General features: G+C 39.1%; 1 protein-coding gene across 3 annotated transcripts; it reads right to left on the bottom strand.

Moving 5' to 3' along the window:
* Window positions 1-1,066: 1,066 nt before the first annotated feature.
* LOC131444294 (ornithine decarboxylase-like) lies at window positions 1,067-18,107 on the bottom strand. Of its 3 annotated transcripts, none has more exons than XM_058614474.1 (10): window positions 18,016-18,107; window positions 9,612-9,731; window positions 8,803-8,976; window positions 8,530-8,702; window positions 8,195-8,411; window positions 6,719-6,805; window positions 6,399-6,561; window positions 4,814-4,938; window positions 2,176-2,390; window positions 1,067-2,074 (listed from the first exon to the last, which is right to left on the bottom strand). In XM_058614474.1, exons 2-10 carry the CDS (start codon window positions 9,711-9,713, stop codon window positions 1,969-1,971), a joined length of 1,362 nt encoding a protein of 453 aa, XP_058470457.1. In that variant the 5' UTR covers window positions 9,714-9,731; window positions 18,016-18,107; the 3' UTR covers window positions 1,067-1,968. The 3 variants fall into 3 exon arrangements, with proteins under 3 accessions (XP_058470457.1, XP_058470456.1, XP_058470458.1); XM_058614473.1 differs by lacking the exon at window positions 18,016-18,107 and adding an exon at window positions 13,414-13,529; XM_058614475.1 differs by lacking the exons at window positions 2,176-2,390; window positions 18,016-18,107 and adding an exon at window positions 13,414-13,529.
* Between the last annotated feature and the right edge of the window lie 4,070 nt (window positions 18,108-22,177).

A 22,177-nucleotide genomic window follows, 5' to 3' on the forward strand; every position in this document is an offset into this window, starting at 1 on the left:
AGTACGTTCTATTATTTAAAGCAGAGGTTTACAATTTTTCTACAAGATGGAAAATGTTTCTCATGTACCCCATGGACATTTTATATGATAGCGTTTTTGATTAGAAAGTAAACTTTCAACTATTCCAGGTTAAAAAAAATCTAAAAAATATTTGCTTTTAAATGTAGTCTGACTTTTTTTTGTAAAAAATATGATGACAAATTAAATGGTTAAATCTGCAAACTTTTCAACAACTCTCATGTTAGAACTACTGGTAGTTGTGCTCCAAATAATAATAATAACAATAATAATAATAATAATAATAATAATAACAATAATAATAATAATAATAATAATAATAACAATAATAATAATAATAATAATAATAATAATGATAATAATAATAAGAAGAACATAAATATAAAAGCTATCAAAAAAAATCATCTATTGAATTGGGGAAATTTGAGTGAAAGGATATCATATATTATATTACAACAGAGATACTGTTCATATATACAAGTACCTGTATCGTAGCTGCTTGAAACTTGTCTGTTATTTACAATAATCAGAAGACAAGACATTATCAGCAGATGGATTTGCCACAGTTGTTAGGTTATTTGTACCGTGATGCCCTCTTATGGATTAAAGTGAAAAGTACACCAGTGCTTCTGGCATCACTCAGAAGAGACACTGCATGGTTCATTCAGAGATTTCTATTTCCATACTAAGTTTAGCTTGGTTACAAAAAAGATTGTCTCATAATTAATGCTGAAAAGTTTCACAAAAATTGTATCTGTGAATCATCAAAAATATAATGTTTACATTAAAATTTACTTCAAAGTAGTTAGCTCACATTGATACTCCAAGTGATCATTCAAACTCGAACCTTAAAAACTCATTCAAGTTATACAGCCTAGAAATGCAGCAGGTTTGCAGTTCGAAGTAAATTCCAAGTTGTCCATTTGTGCGTGCAGCATTGTCTGCATCCACCCCCCCTTTTGTTTATCAACAGAAGACAATAGTCAGAACATTTATATGCATAGTTTAATCGAGCTAAAGCCGTCGTCTGACAGACAAAGTGCAGATTCCGAGTATAAATGCAGAGGACAAAATACATGTATTGGCTGTGTTCTTCTGACTCTGCCTCTGTAGGTGGGGGTGTATCTCTCGATAAGCTAGTGCATATTGAATCCGTTGCCTGTTGACATATTAATCATGATACAAATTAGATCTAGTTTGGGTTGCTGTGTTGTCCGAAGAAAGATGCTGCTGCAGTTTATACCTTCATTCCTTCTACTTTCGATCAAAGACTGGGGAATAATATTGGTGCATGCGCATAACGCCGAGTCCAACTCCAGTCCGACTAAGCACATACAAGCAGGAGTAATGCAACCATGAAAATCTAGAATCTGCAACAATTACAAGATTTACAGGAGGATACAGGAAATGGCATATATTAACATGCAAACAGTCTAAAATGATACGGACAGAGTGGCACAAGTCTCTATCACATCTAAATTAGCAGGAATACCTGGGACTTTTACACCTGGGAGAAGCCACTTTTTTATGGTGGCCGGTAATTGCATGACAATATTACAAATTGTGAAACACTTAAAATGTTTGAGACAAATTTACTTTCAGTACAAAAAACCCCAAATGAACAAGATGCAAAACACTTGTGATAGAGTAGAGATAGAGTAAATTCCTCTGTGGAATTTATGACTGAGGATGGACTGTGACTGAGTGGTTTACTAAAGATATACATTTATTTCTGCTTTTGTAAATTTGTTTTGTGATTTTTTTTTTTTTCCTGTAAATTGTTCTCAAATTTCAAATCATGGCATTAATCAGTGATAATGTTACAGTGGTTACTATTTTCTTTGGTCCCTCTTTAAATGGATTGATGAAATAAACAACAATCTCAAACTAGACTTACCAAATTAGAAAAAAAAAACTGACAGCAGATTTAGCAAGAAATAACAGGTCATTTTAGTCATTGCTTGTCTCTTGGCCACAGAAGGTTGTCTCTTGAAACAGGTGTGATTCCTCCACAGGAGCTGGAATGGCCTGGGATTGGACTTGCTTCACATGTTGCCTAGAGAAGAATATGCAGATAAAGTTAGATTGTCCAGGATCACAACATGCACTTAAACCTGTACGTTTTTCATGAGACAGTAGTCCATTGACATCACTCACCAGGCAGGGCGAGATATGACATAGTGAATATTAGGATTAATGAATCCACTGAAGTTAGAAAAGCTTGAAATGGTGTAGGCACCCATGTCTTCAAAGATCAGCCAGTCGCTGACCTGCAGGTCAGGCAGGTAACAATGATCTACAATAATATCATGACGACTAGAAGTTTGACCCCAGATACTGCAGGGGTATGTGGCTTCATGTGGCTGTGGTTTCTATTGGGGAGAGGAAAGAGAGTGTTGGAAAAACAAACATTGGAGACAGTAAACCTTTGTTTTTGTCTCTCTTATCTTACCTATTCACACTGAACCAAAGTCGGCCCTTCTATTTGTAAGAATTGTAAGAAGTAGCCGTGAGACTGATACCGTTTCTCAATACTCAAGTAAGCAAGTATGTACTTGCGTACTTGGGAAGTATATACTTGAGAAGTACGCTGGGAGTATATACTTGCCAAGTACGGGAGTACACAAGTATGTGGTTGTTTCTCAATACTCAAGTATGCAAGTATGTATGTATTGTTCTGCTGTTTGAATGGTGGCTGGCGCCAAGTGCTGCAGCCTCATTACCGCCCCCTACAGTGTTGATAAATGAACATATGAAATACTTTCAATAAATGCATATATATGTTGTTATTATTTTTACATTTTAAATATTTAACTTCATTTATTAATTTATTTCTATTAAAATATACAATACAAATAATACAATGTGGAAAATAGATATATTACAGCATTGTAGAGTAGTATATATATATATATGTATGTATGACATATATGTACGTGTACAAATATATACTACTCTACATACTATACTATACATATCTAATATTTACATATTATATTTAAATATAAATCTCGACTTTAATATAAATCTAACATTCAAAGTTAAAATAAATAAAACATTAATAATATACAAACCTTCAAACTTTCAGGTCAAAACGTTTCCATTAAAAACAAAATAACACGTCAACAACAAATCTATGGATCACACCGAGCATCTAATGACAGCGACGTCTGAGCCAGCGGATCATTTCATCAGGACAGGCCGAGGTAACGCTGCTCTGTGCCGGGCACAGTGAGCGCCGAACGTCCGCAGAGGCGGAGCTGATCACCTCCGACAAACGTCGCTGCCAAACTATAAATACGTCAGATCTTCATACACAAACCACATGTTTGAATTCTAAATGACTCATTTCTCGCCTCAAATGATGTTAAAACTTTGTTCCGGGACACAGAAAAATATTTATTTCAGATTTATATTTCTATTATCTGCTGCTACGCTCCGCCGAAATGTATTCTGGGATACATGGCCATCGCAAGTACGCTTAAGTCACCTCCGATGCATACTTGGTAAAAATGGGCGGAGCGAGAACATTTCCGGGTTTGAGAACCGTCCTCGCTGTTCGCTTACTTGAGAATTGGAACAGCACTTGGACTGAGGCTGATGACGTTTTCACAAGTACGGGAGTACGCAAGTACGCTCAAGTACGCACAAGTATGGATATTGAGAAACGGCCTCTCTCAAACAGTGAACTCTTCCAAAACTATGGTGGCCTTCACATACCAGAAAGGATATTGTGGTAGCATGTTGCTGCAAATTATAGGCTGGCTACAGGTCATCCTAACATAAGCTATACACACATATAAACAACTTATTCTGAGGCTTTACAAACCAAACAATTGTTAAGGCATGTAAAATAATTTATCAGATTATACAAACATATGCTGTATATTCACCTTCTATGGATAAAAAAATCCTACAGCTCAATGTGTGTTTTCATTTTTTTCATCTTCATGTAAGCCTAAAGATCAGTGCTACTGGTGGAGCTCAAGGTACCATAGGAGCGGCTGGAAGTTGCCCATGAAAGGAAGCATGCTAACTTGGTGGCAGAGTGCAGGGGAAGTGGGTGGATGACATACCTCCACCCAGTGGAGATCTAGGGGTTCTGTTGGAAGCTCAGTGCTGCACATACTCCAAAACCTATGGCTGCAGGGTAAGGAGCTACACAAAGCCACAAAGGAACTTTTTGAATTTGCGTACATTTCAAGCTTCTGGGTTTGGGAAGGTGCTGCAGGATTTAGGCAGCCAGTAGCTATTGGAAATGGTTAGCTGTGGGGAGTTGTTGGGAGACGTCCCTGTTCACTGCTCTGCCACCAGTAGATGTTATGGGATGAGGGTTGAAACATCTATGATTAAAAAATATAATTGCATCTTCGTGACTAGCACTGTTGCCTCACAGCAAGGAGGTCAGCAGTTTCACCTTTCTGTGTGGAGTTTACATGTTATCCTTGTGTGCACTCTGGCTTCCTCCCTGTCATAAGCATGTAAAATGTGGGATTAGATTGGACACTCTAAATTAACCATATGTGTGAATGTGAGAGTGAAAAGTTAATTGTCCCTGTATGTCCCTATGATGTACTGGTGACCTGTCCAGGGTATACTCCACCTTTCGCCTTTTGTCAGCTGGGATTGGCTGCAGCGCCACATGCAACCCTCACATTGAGGACAACGCAGTGGAAAAAGAATGGATGGATAGATGGACACATTTGTGCTTGGTGTGCTGTGTTCAACATTTTTCTATGATGGGTAACTTCTTGCAATTTCAGGTTTGAATTTTTTTGAAATTTTATTCATTTACCTTAAGTAGTGTTGGTGGAAACTGAACAGGGGTCATTTCTTTACAGGAAAAAGATTTGGACACTGCATCATTGACGTAGTACAGAGTCCTGTCAGTGATCCTTTCATCAGTTCCTCCATCTTCCTCTGAAAAAGGATAAACAGTTGAATTTTTTTGTGCACTCACTCACTCACTCAATCACTCCCTCAGAACATGGGGTACACCCTGGACAGGTCACTAGTTATTCTTAACCAGAAAATCCCATTATTGATCTTTAATAGAAGAAAACAACCATATGTTTCTCTTCAGCATTGTAGCCAGTCTGACACATAGTTGTAGTTCTGTTGAACTGACCAAACCATTAACTCTCTGTAGGTAGTAATGACTTTATGAACTACTTTACTAATGAAATACCAACCATTAGAGTTAAAGTAATCTAACCCTGCCGACTAATAACACAGATTTGTTGTTCTCACAACATCTGTTGCACTTGTCTTCTCAAACACCATTCCTACAACTCCAAGCGAGCTCAGTTCATTAAGGACCCATACAGATTTACCAAAACTCTGTTTTTTGGGGAGGCAAGATCTGGAAGATTGACCAGCCCTAAGGGCAGCCCTAAGAGCAACCCCCCCCCCCCCCCCCCCCCGGGAATCAAGCCTATAGTGCATACCCAAAGATCAGCAGAACTGCTGAAACTCCTGAGGAAGAGCTTGACAACAGTGAACCAACATGGAGAGATGTCCAGGACATTGTACAGAAAATGTGCAAACCTCCCTGCTCTGCCCCTAGAGGTCAGTCTAGCGACAAACAGCATACACTCCCTGAAGTACTGATGCAGCACGTAAGGTGCACACTCTAGTTAGAGCTGTTTATATAACATACGCAGCACAAGCAAGTTCAGTGTTCTACAGGTTGGAAAGGCTCTGTAACTGTTGTGCGTGAATGCCTACATAAGTGTTATTCTGTTTATTTCGTTACATGTTCTGCTTGTTCGTTTAGCCCCAAACAAATACTGTTCAGTGATCGTTTAAACCCTAATTGCCTGTTTAAGATCAGTTACAATTTACTGTCACAAATATGTATTACGTTGCTCAACTTTGTTCACAATGTCCAGTACTGTCATGTACACACTATAGGAATGAAGGATGGTTTAACAACACTGGAGATATAGTTCAGTTATCTACAATTATCTAGGTCATAATGCCGCCATGATTGTCAAGTGATGCAGTGTTAAGTGGTCTGTGTATCGCAAGGAGGATGACACAGAACATTTTACCCTTAACGCAGACAAAACAGAAGTTATGGTCCTTGGCCCTAAAAACCTTAGGGAAGGAGTCTACGTGCAGCACTTTTTTTTTCTATGACACATCTTTTCATACCCATTCACACACTGCCAGCACAGCCGTCAGGAGCAACATGGGGTTAAGTGCCTGTGTTGCTGTTGCCATTATAGACATGTTAATAGACCAAGGACCATTAGATGATGGGGTAACATCGCAGTAAAAGAATGTTGTTTTGTGAGTTAGTGAATGGCGCTCATCAGCCTGCATTTTTGTGACATTGCACGTCCACTTGTTAATTGGTTGATCTAAATCATTATTACCATCAGACGCTGACTCTTCATTTACAATGACCTTCTTGCCAATAATGTTGACAACCAGTGTGTAAGCAGAAGTTACATAAAAGCTTCCTGGCTCAGCAATGATCTTGACACCAGTGTCAGCTGGGAAGTACTTGTCCAGAGCAGGGTTGATAACAGCTGTGATCTAGAAAAGGATATAAAGTTTCCACATGTAATTCAGACTGTAAAAAAGACGAAGCTGGTTTCAATGAAGCCCTAACTACTTTAAAGATGTACTGCCTCATTAATTGAACAAAAACTTAAAAAAAACAACTTTTAATACACTTTAAGTAGCATCTTACCTCTTCAAACATGAGTATATCCTTCTTATCTGAACCAGGAAATCCACCACCAATGTCCAAGAGATCCATTTTGAAGCCAAGCTCTTCCTAGATGTCACAAGATTCAGGCTGCATCAATATTACTATTTTTTCATTATAAAACAGGTTAAATTAAAGTAAAATTATCTGTCACCACTGAGAAATAATCCAATAAAAATATTTATTTCTATAGAAATGTATTTACTGATTCATTTAAATTTAGCAAATGTTTATTATAATATTGACACATCACTGATGATGTGTCAATATTTGCCAGCATATCCACAAGGCAGAGGATCAACAGCTTTCCACTTTGAGTTTAACAACGGCCCTACAACAAACGTGACTACAACAAACTGGACGGGACCCAAGGACACCTTGGTATCTGCTTACAGTAAGAGGCGAAAGTGTTCTGGACAGAGTTAGGTTAAGTTTCTGTGTTTGTTAACTATTCTTTGTGTTGAACATGTTGGATTGCGCACCCACACGTTCATATTTGTTTTATCTTTGTAAACTTTAATTTTTTGTTTAAACATTTATTAATTCCCTTCTCCCTCACGTAGTGAGATAATTTCATTTGATCACTCGGTATGTTTGTTGTTGTTTCACGGCTGAGTGGAGAGCGTACATCTCTCATGCACACGATCCTTTTGTTTTATTCACCGAACTCGCTGTGGGTTTGATGTTGACAAATGGGGTTTGATTCGGCAAACCCCATAAGTAGTAAGCCTCACTCAAGAAGCAAACACTTGATGAATTGAGCAAACAATGAACCACAAAATCAAAATACACAAATTGCAAATAAAATATCGGTTTAATCATTCAAAATTATTGTATTTTATTTGTTTGAATATATAGTTTTTTTTTTGCAATGATTGGACTTCGCTTGCTCCCGCTTTTTTGCGTTTGCACTCCAAACTTGTTTTTTGCACTCCCTGACTTTTTGTGTGCAATTCTGACCATGGACAGGCCAAAGAAAGCCGCCTGCTGATTGGCTACTGAGGACCGGAGGTAGACTCAGGCTTGGAGTGACTGTCCATCTGGAACTCTTTCATACTATCTCAAGATAATCTGACAAATGTTTGATACTGACAATTCTTTTAATTATTTTAATTATTACATTTATAATTATTCTAAGTACCTTAATAATTACCTGGTAGTACCTGCTTTTTAAGGCTGCGGTAAGTATGTATGTAACTTTTAAATATAGTATTATATTCAAACCATTGAAATATGACTTCATACAATGCCAATTAATTGGCTCTACATGACTCTACATGAGTATAGTGGTGTTTTCTTTTCGTTTAAATAAAATAGGGGTAGCAGTGCTAGCAGTGTTTTGGCAACAGAAGTTACACAATGGGACTTCAAATGAAAATGGAGTAGTATGGATGTCACCTAGGTCTTTGATAAAAATGTTAATAAATCAGCTGCATTTGTATTTCAGTCACAACTCACCCCCATATGAAAAACACAGTAAGCATCAGATATGGCCTGCGTGTAGCTCTTCATATCAGTACAACCACAGCCAACATGGAAGCTTACACCAATCACATCCAGCCCAAGCTCTTTAGCTCGCTCCAGGAGACCTCTACAGGATTTGAGTTGGGCCCCAAACTTCATACTGAGGGGAAATTTTGACTTGGAGTCATCAGTGGTGATTCGCAGCACCAGCCTGTGTAAGACATAAATTAAGTTATTAGTGAAAAGGACAATAATTCTGAGAAAAAGTAAGATAAACAAATTTTAAAAACAAGCATAATTAGCATATTATGGATGATAAATATCCGTACTTGGCATTGTCATGACAATGAACCACTTTCACAAGTTCCTCTTCACTATCAAAGGTCATCATCTGGACTGCATGAGCTGACGCATACTTGATGTGAGAGACTTGTTTGCAGGGGTTGGCATAGATGATTCTGCTTGGATCCACTCCCAGTGACTGGACCAGCTGAATCTCTGTCTAGAAGTGAAATTGCCAACCAAAGCAAAACATCAAAAAAGTTTTATTGTGTTTGAGGTTTTTTTTGATCTTGTGCCTTGGACAAAATTTCAAAACACACCTTGCTTGCACAGTCAAAGCCAGTTCCCAGGGACACCAGTGTCATAACGACTTCCCGGGAGTCGTTACATTTGACAGCGTAGTAAGGAGTGACACGTGGCAGAGCCCTCACCCAGCGCAGGTGTTTCTTCAACACATCTCCCAAGTCACAGACGTAGAAGGCATCCCGGTCATCCTGTGATGGAGAAGATGAAAGATACATGTGTTTAACAAAAGCAGTAGGCTAAGTTCTAAGTTCATTTTTCTGTGGCTGTGGTGAAATCAATTGGGGAGAAATAGTGAAACGATTCAACGCATATGTTCAACTCGCAAGGAATCATCTTCAAGTTTACTTTGCTGGCTTGCAAATTAGAGCTTTCTGCTAAATACATGGCAAGTTCAAGTTCATCAAGGCCATCAAGTTGGTGATGGTTGAACGCTGTAACATTGTCTAGTTATTACATTGTCTGGTTATAACATAATATTCATCTTGTTATAACAAGATATTCATCTTGTTATAACATGACCTATCACCAACTTTTTTCCTCAGTTTGGCAATACATTTCTCTTCAGTTGAAACTCAGTGTGTGTGCTGATGACAAATAATTCTTGTAATTGCTCACAGAACATGTTTAGAGTTTAATCTTATGCACATCACAGCAGTGATGAAGCACTGTCATGCACATCCAAGAGTAACGTTATCTAGACATGTGCTTGCTGCAGATGCTAAAATTAAGTAAGTATATGTGCATATGTGTACTTGTATTTGTTACCAATCCACTCACCACAAAGTTGTTTGTTAGTTTTTGCTATATTTCATGTTTCTCTTACCATTAGAAAAGATTCATTGATCTTCTGCTCAACAGTATCCCATGCAGAGAAACCCTCCTCCAGGAAAGTGAAGTCAACCTCAGTGGGAGTGGCAGCGTTCATGGTCCCAAGAAGTCTTTTCTGTGGGAGGGGGATGTCAAATAGAGTTTATGTTCAGCTTTGATTTCAATATCTGATTTGTACCTGATTTCTACTCTATGACTATGTTAAAAAAAAAAAAAAAAAAAGATGTATACATATCATAAGCCACAGGTTTTACTTGCTTCCTTGATGTGTTTCTTTTGGTAAGATGGCACCTTACCATGGCGACACGCTGTGAATTGCTCTCTCTGCAGTCTTGCACTTGTGCACTGTTTTTCCGTGTGTACATCTTATTGTTTATGACCCTACAACTCTTTCAGACAATGCTATGTTAACGGGATTACTCCAGAGCTTGTTTCTCAAATAAGCAATTTCTTTGGACAAAGGCAAATATTGGCGGAGGAGACAAGCACCTTAATCAGACGATGATGGTGTCCTCCCATCCCTACTCAAAATAGTGCTGGCTAATCTTCAAAAAAAAGTGGACGAACTCCACTGCCGCATTGGCTCGTGCAGGGACTTGATAGAGTGCAGTGTATTTTGACACACGCCAGCCTGATCCTCCTTCCAGACCTTTGCCACTGAGCTCCGCAAGGTGTTCGGGGTGGCATCACTCGACATCTCAGGTGGCTTCTGGAGCTCAGCCAGGGGTCCCACTCTGTGGTGAATTACACCATCGACTTCCGCTCCAAGGCTTGGCTGAGCGAGTGGAACCCACCAGCCCAGGTCAACGCTTTCCTTCTGGGACTGGCTGACTACATCAAGGACGAGCTGGTCTCTAACAACCTGTCCTCCTCACTGGACGGCATCATCAAGCTGGTTTCCTGCATCAACAGACGCATCGTGGCCAGACGCAACCTGGCCAGATGGCAGGAGAGGCACTCGGATTGACGTCCTTCAGTTCTTCCCCTGCTGTCATCTCCTCCTGCTGGTCAACCCATGAAAGAGTTTGAGCCCATGCAGGGTCGGCCGGGCCAGCCTCACCCCTGAAGAGAGAGAAAGACGTCGCATGTCAAACCTCTGTCTCTACTGTGGTGAAGTCGGACACTTCATCTCCAAGTGTCCAGCAAAAGCCTGGGCTCGCCAGTGAGGGGGGACGTCTTGGCGAGCCACAGATCCAAACCCTCCTCCAATCTACATCCCTGTGCCAAGCTCGGGGGCGGAAGGCTGGGTCAATCACAGGACAGAAACAGCAGACAGGTCGGGGACAGGCATGGTCGATACCGGGGAATCAGTCCAAAAAGCGTTGGAGTGACTAGTATGAATGACAGAACAAGCTGAAAAAAAACGACCCCACGCAGAGTCGGGTGGGAAGGCTAATATTCCTTGGAGAGATCCCCCTTCATCCTTTCTTCTCTGGCTCCCGGGAGCTCGTCACCCTAATCAGAGGAGGGGTCCTCGGTGCTGACGTTGTCGACTTTGGACTTAGTGTTAGACGGGCTTGGGGATACATCCGGTCTTCATCGGCTGATCCGGATTGTTCCTGATGGAACCTTCTGATGAGGGCATGGTCCAGTACAACCCTTTTAACTTCGAATGTCCTGATGAACCGTAGGGCCAGTGTCTTAGATTCAACCTTCAGGGGGAGGTCCCTGATGGAGAGCTAGACCTTTTGACCCGGCTGGTACTCCGGAGTCTGGGAGTGGCAATGGTTGTAGGTGGATGTGTAGCAGCCAGTGGCTCAGAGGAGGGTGGCCTGGGCCTGGACCCAGGTCTGGTGACATTGGCAAATGAAGGCAGGAAGCCTCCCTTTACAGAGGGGGCTGCCTAAATAGCCCTGTGCCACAGTAAACAATGCTTTTCGTCCCGTAGCTCTCACCTCGATTGTTATGAAATAATTTGAAAAATGTGTTGTGTCACTGCTCATGAAGGATGTCGAGCCAAAGTTAGATGTGTACCAGTTTGCGTATAAGCAGGAATGCAGCACTGATGATGCAATCCTTCGCACTTTGCACTTTATTTCCAAGTACCTTGAGAACACAAAAGCTTGTGCTAGAAGTGTATTTGTTGATTTCAGCTCAGCTTTTAATACAGTGTAGATTCACATTGTTGGGGGATCAACAATAGCGGCAATAATTTGATTGACAAAAATAAAAAATAAAATAATAAAAAATAATAATTTATTTATTAAATATTTTGAAAAAAGAATTAAATTTTAATTAATTTTAGATCGGAGCACCACCCTGAAAACAGGGAAAAACAATCAACCTATGCCTTTTAAAATCAGTCTAAATAATCACTTTACTTGACTATGATATCAAAGATATCCCAATTGAACAGTATTGAAGGTATGAATCCGAGCACAGACTCTCTCAACCCCCATTTGTCACAGTATTCATGTAGTAAAGATACTGAGCGTTCCTTCAGGTGAATCAAAGTAATAATTTATTAATTCACATACACACCATAAACACAGTGTGTTTGTGTGTGCGTGTGTGTGTGTGCGCAACAGGAGATAAAGATAAGAAAGGGGGAGTGATGCGGCTGGCCGAGCTAAGCCACTCCCATTTCTGAAACTAGAGTGGAGGAGGCATGCACAGTAGCAGTGACTGTAGACGCACGCCTCTACCTAAGATGGCGCCGAAAACACATTAACATGATGAGCAGATCTTGGCCTATGAGGGAACTCTCATATAAGTATTTAGGAGTTCTTATTGATAATCTTCTCTGCTGAAAGACACATATTGACAACCTGCGCAATAGATTGCAACAGAGGCTATATTTTTTGCGGTGATTAAGATCATCATTATATATGGGATCACCTCATGGTTTGGCAACCTTACATGCATGCACAAAACAGCAATCAAAATCATAGGGAGGAAAGAAGAGCCCATACATAGTATTTATGAACAGGCAGTTAGGAAAAAAGCAAAGAAAATAATTTCCGACTCCCAACACCCACTCTTCACAGGTTCTAGTGCAATAGGGCAATATGTAATACAATATCATATTAACACTTGCACTTTATCCCTATACTGTAGATTTCTATGCAATAGAGCAAAGTACAATTTAACTTACAGTCAATCAAGCTCCATGTCGTCGAGAATAATCTGTATAATGCATCCATCCATTTTCTACCGCTTTATCCTCCACATGAGGGCCACGGGAGGTGCTGTGTCAATCTCAGCTGACATAGGACAATAGGCGGCGTACACCCTGGACAGTTTGCCAGTCCATCGCAGGGTAATATAAACATATAGAGACAAACAACAATTCACTCTCACACTCACACCTACGGTCAATTTAGAGTGGCCAATTTACCTAATCCCCATGTCTGCATATTATTTGACTGTGAAGGAAGCCAGAGAACCTGGTGAAAACCCACACATCACACGGGGAGAGGATGCAAACTCCATACAGAAAGGCGATACTTGATTGTTAAAAAAATAAATAGTTGCAGCTCTAAAATCAAAGTGATATTTGTATAAAATGTTTTAACATAGGCTACTGCACCTGGACTGAGGACGTGGAAGTCCTGCGTCAGAGTTCACTGAAATTGTTGGCTCATCAACAAATGTACCTCAAAATATACTTCATGACAGTTTTAACAGGCAAGTAGAAGGTAAATGGTCTGTATTTACAGTATATAGCGCTTTTCTAGTCTTGATGACCAAGTTCCATAGTGCAAATACATGTAGACATGCTCAGGCTTTGACGTGACATTTACCTTGTTACCAATGATATGGTACATAACACACCACTATATTTTCAGACAACTTACCTGCACCGAGCTTTACTGCAGATTCTGTTGAGATCAAAGTAGTTTATAGGTAGAAAGTTCCCCCAACTGAAAATATGGCAATTATGTTGGCTTTTATCCATGTTCTTCAAGGACTTTGTGAAGGGACTTCTTTCCAGTCATATTAACACATTGAACACCCATTCTAATTTTTTACGAATAATGAATACTGAATTCATATTATTTTTCATACGCTTCTGGCATCAAATGGCATTGTGTATCAGTTAGTGAGTTGATAAAAATTAAAATAACCTCTATTTTTCTAGTCATGTAACTGTTCCTTTACATGGTTTGTTAGCTCAGGCCTTTATAAATGTACCAATTTCAAATTAATGTGTAATTTAATTTAAATTAAATTAAATTAAATTAAATTAAATTAAATTAAATTAAATTAAATTAAATTAAATTAAATTAAATTGATTTAAATTAAATTAAATTAAATTAAATTAAATTAAATTAAATTAAATTAAATTAAATTAAATTAAATTAAACTCTAAAACAGGGTCACACGGTGAGGTAGTGGTTAGCACTCTCGCCTTGCAGCGCGAAGACCGGGGTTCGAGCCCCGGTTCGAACAAGGGCTTTTCTGCATGGAGTTTGCATGTTCTCCCCGTGTGTGCGTGGGTTCTCTCCGGGTTCTCCGGCTTTATCCCACAGTCCAAAAACATGCAATGTGGGGATTAGGTAAATTGGACACTCTAAATTGACCATAGGAGTGAGTGTGAGAGTGAATGGTTGTTTGTCTCTATCTCTGTGTGGCCCTGCGATGGACTGGCGAACTGTCCAGGGTGTACCCCGCCTGTCGCCCGATGTAGCTGAGATTGGCACAGCACCCCCCGCGACCCTCTGGCAGAGGATAAAGCGGTAGATGTTGACTGACTGACTAACTAAACTCTAAAACATGTTTTGTCTCTTATCTCAAGAATGAGGACGATCGGGATGAGAATTACTGTATGACAGTATTCTGATTCTGTGATTAATGTTTTTCTAAAAATGTTTAAAATGTTAATGCATGCTGTTGGGATTAGGGGCGTGATTGGTTATGAATTTATTATATTAATAATTGATTAATTATGGAATAATTAATTTCTTATAAAAAGTTGAGTCCAACTCAAATCGGGGCACCACTCCTCTCAAACAGAGGAGAACAATCGGTTCTAAATGAACCATTAATTCATAACCTCCAAAAACAGTCTCATAAATTAAGCCGACTACCAATTTGGATTATGATTAATAATTAACTTAATAATTGATAAATCACAATACTACATCAATAGTTAGGTGAATTGAAGGATTGGAGTTCTACAGGGAAGAGGTTGGCAATATACACACTTGTGCAATATTAATCAGACCAGACTGTATATTTTATAAAACATTTATTAAAGAGACATCAAAGATATAAACAAGAATATTGTTGTTTACTATATACAGTGTATGTGTGTGAAAAGGAGAGAAAGAGGGAGTCTGTGTGTGTGCAGGTCAAATGGTCAAGTCAGATAGAGGTAGACTACAAATCAAGATGGCGGTTGACAAAGAAACTACAAGATGGCGGAATCAAAGATGGCTTCTTGACCGCATGGCTACGGTGTTTCTTGGTTAACTACTTTTGTAAAGTGAGATGTCAGGTTAGATGAGAGGTTAGAAGCATGCACATCTAGAGCTGAGAGCTAAGAAGCATGCACATAACTACACTCTAACAAATGATGGGCTGGCTCAACGTAAAAAATTGATGTAACAATTTGCATGGATATTTTTGAGTTATTTCAACTAGTATTGAGTACATGCCACAAAACTTCTCTAGTTAGGCCAACTCAATTACTTTAGTACAAGCAACATGATTTGCCTTTTCCTCTACAAGCTTATTTAACTTGAACCAACTTAATTTTAATTGTGTTAAAATTACTCCTTTTAGTTATTCTAACTTATTTCTTTTTCTTTCATTCTACTCAGAAATGTCCATGCAAATTGTTACCTTAATTTTTTTTAGTACAATAACTTATTTATCTAAGTCAGAATAAATCACACATTGAAATTCCAGTTTTGTGATCTAACTGTTTATTTAAACACCAGTCAGCATCTTGCTTACAGTAACAGGACTGAGTGTATATCCATTTTAAGAGTAAACAAAAATGTAGCCTTCATAAAATAAATCAGGAAACTTATCAGCCCCATTAGCAAGGCACAGGCTCTGGGAACGTCCACATCCGTTAGGACCTCTGTTCCCTCCAGGACGATCTTTGCACAGGCTGCAGGTATACCACCTCGTGTTGTGACAATCCCCATCACCATCCTGGTAGATCAGAATCAATATTAATGTTTTAAGGGTTTGTAGTGGGAAAATAGTGGGAAAATCTACAAATATCAAAAAATTACATGATAACAGAATACCACTTTTTTAAAAAAAACTAGTGGTTCTGTTTAAATTACTTGAATTTAGGTCATTCAGAAGGCTGTGGTGCCTACAACTTGCGCAACTTAAGTACAGTAAATTATATTTAACTGTTTTTGACTATTCAAGATGAAAAACAAGAGAAAATGCACGCAAACTACTGCAAAGAAATGGGCAGTGGGCAATTGCACACTTGTGCTGTTAAAACAACTAGCTTAATAATGGTATGACCACCGCTGTGGCGTCTCAACAATATTCGTTTCGTCAACATGGTTTTTTAGACTGCACTTAGACTGCTGCAATGGCTGACGAACAAACCGAATGTGTGCTCAGTCACCTACAACGGCTGAGCCATGAAGCTATTGCTGCTCAAACCTTCAACACTACAACAAATTTTTTTAAGAATTTTTCAAGAAACAAAGTTAAACTACTGAAAACCAGTGCCAATTAAAACCTGCCACCATAAAACAAAACCTAACAAACACGAATGTCAGACTGAATTATTAGCATTACTGCTAGCTTACACAATACCATTGCTGACTAATAAAAAGCATTATGATGCAGTATTATTAGCTGTTGTGAATAAAACAAGTCAAAATTGTACTCACCAAGCCGTAAAGTTTGCAAACCGCGATTCTCCAACTCAGTCGTGTCTTCGAACTTTATGCTTCCAACAGGCATGGTCTGTTCGTGCCAAACATGTCCGAGCAGGTCAGCCTTGTACTCAGCTTTTTAACAAACTTGGACACAGATTTTAAAGTTGTGCTAACTCAATACACCTCTATGTTAAGTTAAGGCAGAAATATTTGTTGAAAATTCATGTTTTATTGAGTTAAAACTATTTTATTTATTTTCATTTAGACCAACTTATTTAATTAAGTTTTTAACTCATTATAATGTATACACATAACAAACTTGTTTTTTTTATACAGAAAAAGCTCTTGATTTTGAGCTATACAAACTAACCCCATGAATCATTTCTTAGAGTGTAACGTCATATTAACCTAAATCTAGACATTACAACAACACTTTATGTCAGCAAGTAAGCTCAGTACAACATTTCATCTATGCTTAGCCAAGTAGTGTAATGCTATGCTAGGCCCAGTTACGTTACCAAGTCCTTAAAAGATGCCAAAGTGTCCTTTTGAGGTGCTGTCTGTTGGTCCAGGAACAGTAGATGGTTGACTGTGTTTCTGGTGTCTGTGGCTCAGGTTCCTCCTCACAAAGTTAGCTAGTTGGAGCTAACCTGGCTCTGGATCCTTGGTTGATCCTTAGGCAGGCTCTGGTGTCGCTGCCTCTGATGGGAGGATAGCAGGCTGCTGTGAGCGGGCCTGCTCGAAGATCAGCAGAGAGGGTCTCTTGCTGCTGGAAGCTTGTTAAGCTCTGTGCTGAAGGGTCTTCAGTCGAAGACCTGACGTCTGTGTCCTTCCTGCACCGAGAAGGGCAGGGGAGAGCAGAGGAGCCTGTGTCCTCCGGTGAGATGGAGAAGAGAAGAGCGAAGAAGAGCGAAAAGAGAAAAAAGGAGGGGAAACCTGGCTTTTGTATTGCCTGTTTCATGGGGGTCACATGTCCCAAAGTGACCACTGAGGTGGGTTTCCCACTGATGTGTGGAAGATAAGGGATCTTTATTGACTGAGTTTTATGACACTCTTTGTCTCTGAGCAAGGGGCCATGTGTTCTCCATCCGAGATGCATGTGACTCCATCTTGAATGAGCTGATCCCCAACAATGCTTTCCATCAACATATACTGCTGCTTACTTTAGAGAAGTGAATTTGTGAAACTGAAGCAAAAATAAACAAGATGGTGGACAGTTGATGTTGTTCAGGATTCATGGTTCTGGATAATAAAGATCCTGTAAGAAAATCTATTATATTTGACTAATTAAACACCAAGGGCACAGGTAAAAATGATAATCATAATGATTTGAATGACAGTTTGCGGCAACAACGCAGGATTTAGTCATTTAGAAGTTCATGAATAGTGTAAATGAATAAACAGTCATAAAATCAGTCAGTTTTAACGGGCAAGTAGAAGGTAAATGATCTGTATTTACAGTATATAGCGCTTTTCTAGTCTTGATGACCAAGTTCCATACTGCAAATACATGTAGACATGCTCAGGCTTTGACGTGACATTTACCTTGTTACCAATGATATGGTACATAACACACCACTATATTTTCAGACAACTTACCTGCACCGAGCTTTACTGCAGATTTGGTTGCGATCAAAGTAGTTTAGGTAGAAAGTTCCCCCAACTGAAAATATGGCAATTATGTTGGCTTTTATCCTTGTTCTTCAAGGACTTTGTGAAGGGACTTCTTTCCAGGACAAAATAATAAGTTTGAGTTGTTGCTCCGAACCACAACCTAAACCAGTTCTTCTTGTAAATGTGTTAGGTCATATTTACACATTGAACACCAATTCTAATTTTTACGAATAATGAATACTGATAAGAATTCATATTATTTTTCATACTCTTCTGGCATCAAATGGAATTGTGTGTCACCTAGTTGTTTCCATTTTTTGTTAATTATTATCATTATAACCCATTATTCTTTCTCCTGCAGTGTATTTTATTTGTTCCTTGAGAATTACATGCAAATATTTGTGCTGAAACAGTTTTTATGATATCAGTGACTGATTTGATAAATTAAAATAACATTATTTTTGGTGTTCTAGTCATGTAACTGTTCCTTTACGTGATTTGTTAGCTAAGGCCTTTATAAATGTACCAATTTCAAATTAATGTGTAATTAAATTAAATTAAACTCTAAAACATGTTTTGTCTCTTATCTCAAGAATGAGGATGATCGGGATGAGAATTACTGTAGGACAGTATTCTGATTCTGTGATTAATGTTTTTCTGAAAATGTTTAAAATGTTAATGCATGCTTTCCATCAACATATACTGCTGCTTACTTTAGAGAAGTGAATTTGTGAAACAGAAGTAGAAATAAACAAGACTTGTTAGGTGTTAAACAAGATGGTGGACAGGTTATGTTGTTCAGGATTCATGGTTCTGGATGATAAAGATCCTGTAAGAAAATCTATTATATTTGACTAATTAAACACCAAGGGCGCAGGTAAAAATGATAATCATAATGATTTGAATGACAGTTTGCGGCAACAAAGCAGGATTTAGTCATTTAGAAGTTCATGAATAGTGTAAATGAATAAACAGTCATAAAATCAGTCAGTTATAATAACAGTCAAAATAAAACGTGCATTAAATTAAACTGTGTTAAAACAGAGCAGCATGATTGTATAACACCTGTTTATTATGGCACTTTTCTACTACACAGTTCTGGCAGAGGAGTCTGGTGTATTTAGCGACAGCACTACAGAAGTCAATATCGCGAGCATCACAACCTCTCCTGCCATATTGCAGTTCAGTGACTGTGTCAGATGGAGTCCATAGCTGCGGGAACATATTCTCAGCAGGGGGTGCTGAAAAAAAAAAGCTCACGCTGCATAGTCACGTAGTCAACTGGGAAGATGGGGAGCAGAGCGGCTCAAAGCTCTGCTGAGGCGGGCGGAGGGCACAGTGAGGTAGATGGAGAAGGAGGATCTGAGGGAGCGGGAGGAGGTGGCGATGAGGAGAAGGTCGGAGAGATACAGAGGGGCGAGGTTGTGGATGGCCTTGAAGGCATGGATTTTGAATTGATTTCTGAAATTGACCGGGAGCCAATGAAGTTGTTGTAGGATGGGGGTGATGTTGTGGAATAAGGGGGTTCTGGTGATGATGTGGGCAGCTGAATTCTGGACCAGATGAAGTTTATGGAGGGATTTGTCAGGGAGACCAGAGAGGAGAGTGTTTCAGTAATCATCCCACTGCATTATTAAAACCCCAATAATGCAGTGGGACCAGGAGACCCGTGCCATTTGTTTACTATCTTAAAGAGGCCATAGCCTGGAAGTGCCAATTAATGCTGCGTTTTTGTGTGTGGTTGGTATCTGTGTCATTACCTCGTTTATGAAGCCCTAAAAGTCCATAACAATCAGTTCAGCCACTGCTGAGAGCGCAGGGTTTGATTGTTTTCCTGAGCTCTACGAAGCGGAACGGTGTAATTTCAACCGTAGAAGAAGAAAAACTACTCTTGTTGTAGTTGCTGAGCGTATCAGTTGAGAATATGCCGAAAAAGACTTGTATTATCTTAGAGTAGGGAAGAACTTGTAGTAAAATTGGTACAGATTCAAGAAAGCTAATGAAGGACAAAGCCTTTTTTTTTACATGATCCATAATATTGTTTTAACTTCTACTATTTTCCATACTAGGGTCGTCACAGGAAGTGATAACATTGAGTATATACTAAATACCTTACATGTGTCCTAAAACAATACAAAGGTTCACTAGTCACAAGTCACATCAAACAGTTACATTGAACATTTCTCTTCATGTAGTACTTGAAGTACATCATTTTCATCACATATCCCTCCTGTTTATGCTGATTTCCAGCATAATTATAACAAATGTTGTGGAGTGTGAGAGCGAAAACCCGGGCAGTTCAAAACATTCTAATTATCCATTTTCCTTCTAGATAGGGAAACTCTCTCACGGTCCTGCTGCCCCAGCAACCACACGCAGGTACTCCATTTGACAAGGCACAAAAGCATAAATTCAAAAGCATTTTGATTATATTGTTACCCCAAAACAAAACAGAAGCGCCCTCACCAAGCTAGTCAACCCCTCAGGCTTGGCTACAGACCTATCCCTACCTATCTAAACTATCCTTTGCACGTAAAAAGAACAGAAGAAATGGGGTCACTTTTATTATGTACAAATGCTGCAAGTATTTTTCTTCTAAGTGGCTCTAGTCGCCCAATTCGGAACACTACAACTTCAGTTAGATTTTCTGTAGTATCATCATAATCAGTAGAATAAACACATAAACCGCAATTATCCCTTAAACCATGGTGTCCTTATCTTCATCAAACAGGTTACCAAGGCAAGGCAAGGTAAGGCAAGTTTATTTGTATAGCACCTTTCAACATCAAGGTAATTCAAAGTGCTTTACATAAAACATTAAAAGCATTTTCATACCTCCGCCTTGCAAGGTCTTCAGGTCCGCTGATGTGAAGAGAGCGACATATTTTGGGGCCCCACGTTGGGCGCCAAAAGTTTTGTTAAAATAATTTAGATCTGGAGGAAGGAGATCGGAGTCAGCTCAAGATCCAAAGAAGGGTTTAATCTTGTACAAGAGGAGCATTCACAAAGGAACACACAGGCCTTTTACAAAGTGAAGACTCACTGTCTTGGAAGAAACACATGGTATTTGTCTGTCTCTGTAGGAATGTTATCACCCTGCCATAAAGTGAAGACTCACATTGTTGATAACACTGAGTATATAAATACCTTACATGTGTCTTAAAACAATACAAAGGGTCACTAGTCACAAGTCACATCAAACAGTTACATTGAACATTTCTCTTCATATAGTACATGATGTACATCATTTCCATCACAAACAGCAAAATACATAAATACTGAAGAGTATAAAATGTTCACACATTACATCTACTCTTGCATACTCATGACTACCAGATCTACCCAAAGTGTGCACATCCTCACAAAGTGTCGAGGGATAAAAGCAAGTGGTTCAAACCTGGTGCGGAAAAAAATGTTTTCCAGATGTAATTGAAATGAAATTGATATTATAATTACATAGTGATAACTGATACTGTTTTTCTTTCAAATACATAGTATAAAATGTATAAAAAAAAGCGCAAGATCAACAGTTAGGGTACCTAACATAGCAATCATATTAAAAGATTTGTCTTTCATAAATACTTTTTGTTACTCAAGAGGTGATGGAGGACCCAGAGTCTTCCTCCACGGACATGACGAAGATCACCATCCCAGAGAACCTGTCAGCCCAGTATGACAGACACTCGAAGGAGGAAGTGATCGCCTCACCCGTGACCCGCTTCAGACAAGGGGTGGACGGAAGCCAACATATTGTCTAGCCAGATCAGGAAACTCCTGGTGTATCTGGCACACTACACATGATGGGATGACGACTCATATGCTTTGTCCCAAATAGCCCCAGCACCAGCTGACAAAGGTGCATGCGGTATGCTAAATGCCGGTAACGACTGAAAGGATAAGAAGACATTTAAAAAAAAAAAAAAAAAAAATGCTGTTCTTGCTCTGTACACTTTTTGTAAATAGTGCATATTAACGTTTCAAAGACACAATGTCATTATTTTTTATTAATTATGTGTGTTATTATTTAAACATGCCTTTTATTTAGGAGGAGAACAATGAGAAACGCATCTCTCTGTGTGTAACAACCAAAATGTACGTGCAATGTGATCGAAACACCCCCATCGCATCGAATGCGTCGTTTAAACAA

Source organism: Solea solea, chromosome 18, assembly GCF_958295425.1.
Source record: "Solea solea chromosome 18, fSolSol10.1, whole genome shotgun sequence".
Taxonomy (NCBI): Eukaryota; Metazoa; Chordata; class Actinopteri; order Pleuronectiformes; family Soleidae; genus Solea; species Solea solea.

Bases quoted from the DNA above. Each gene is read 5' to 3' on its own strand.
- LOC131444294 (XM_058614474.1), bottom strand. From the start codon at position 9,713: ATGAACGCTGCCACTCCCACTGAGGTTGACTTCACTTTCCTGGAGGAG. The intron at 4,939-6,398 runs GTAATAATGATT...ATCCTTTTTCAG, and splicing joins TGAAGAGTCAGCGTCTGATG to AGGAAGATGGAGGAACTGAT. The intron at 2,391-4,813 runs GTAAATGAATAA...TCTCCCCAATAG, and splicing joins TTCCACCAACACTACTTAAG to AAACCACAGCCACATGAAGC.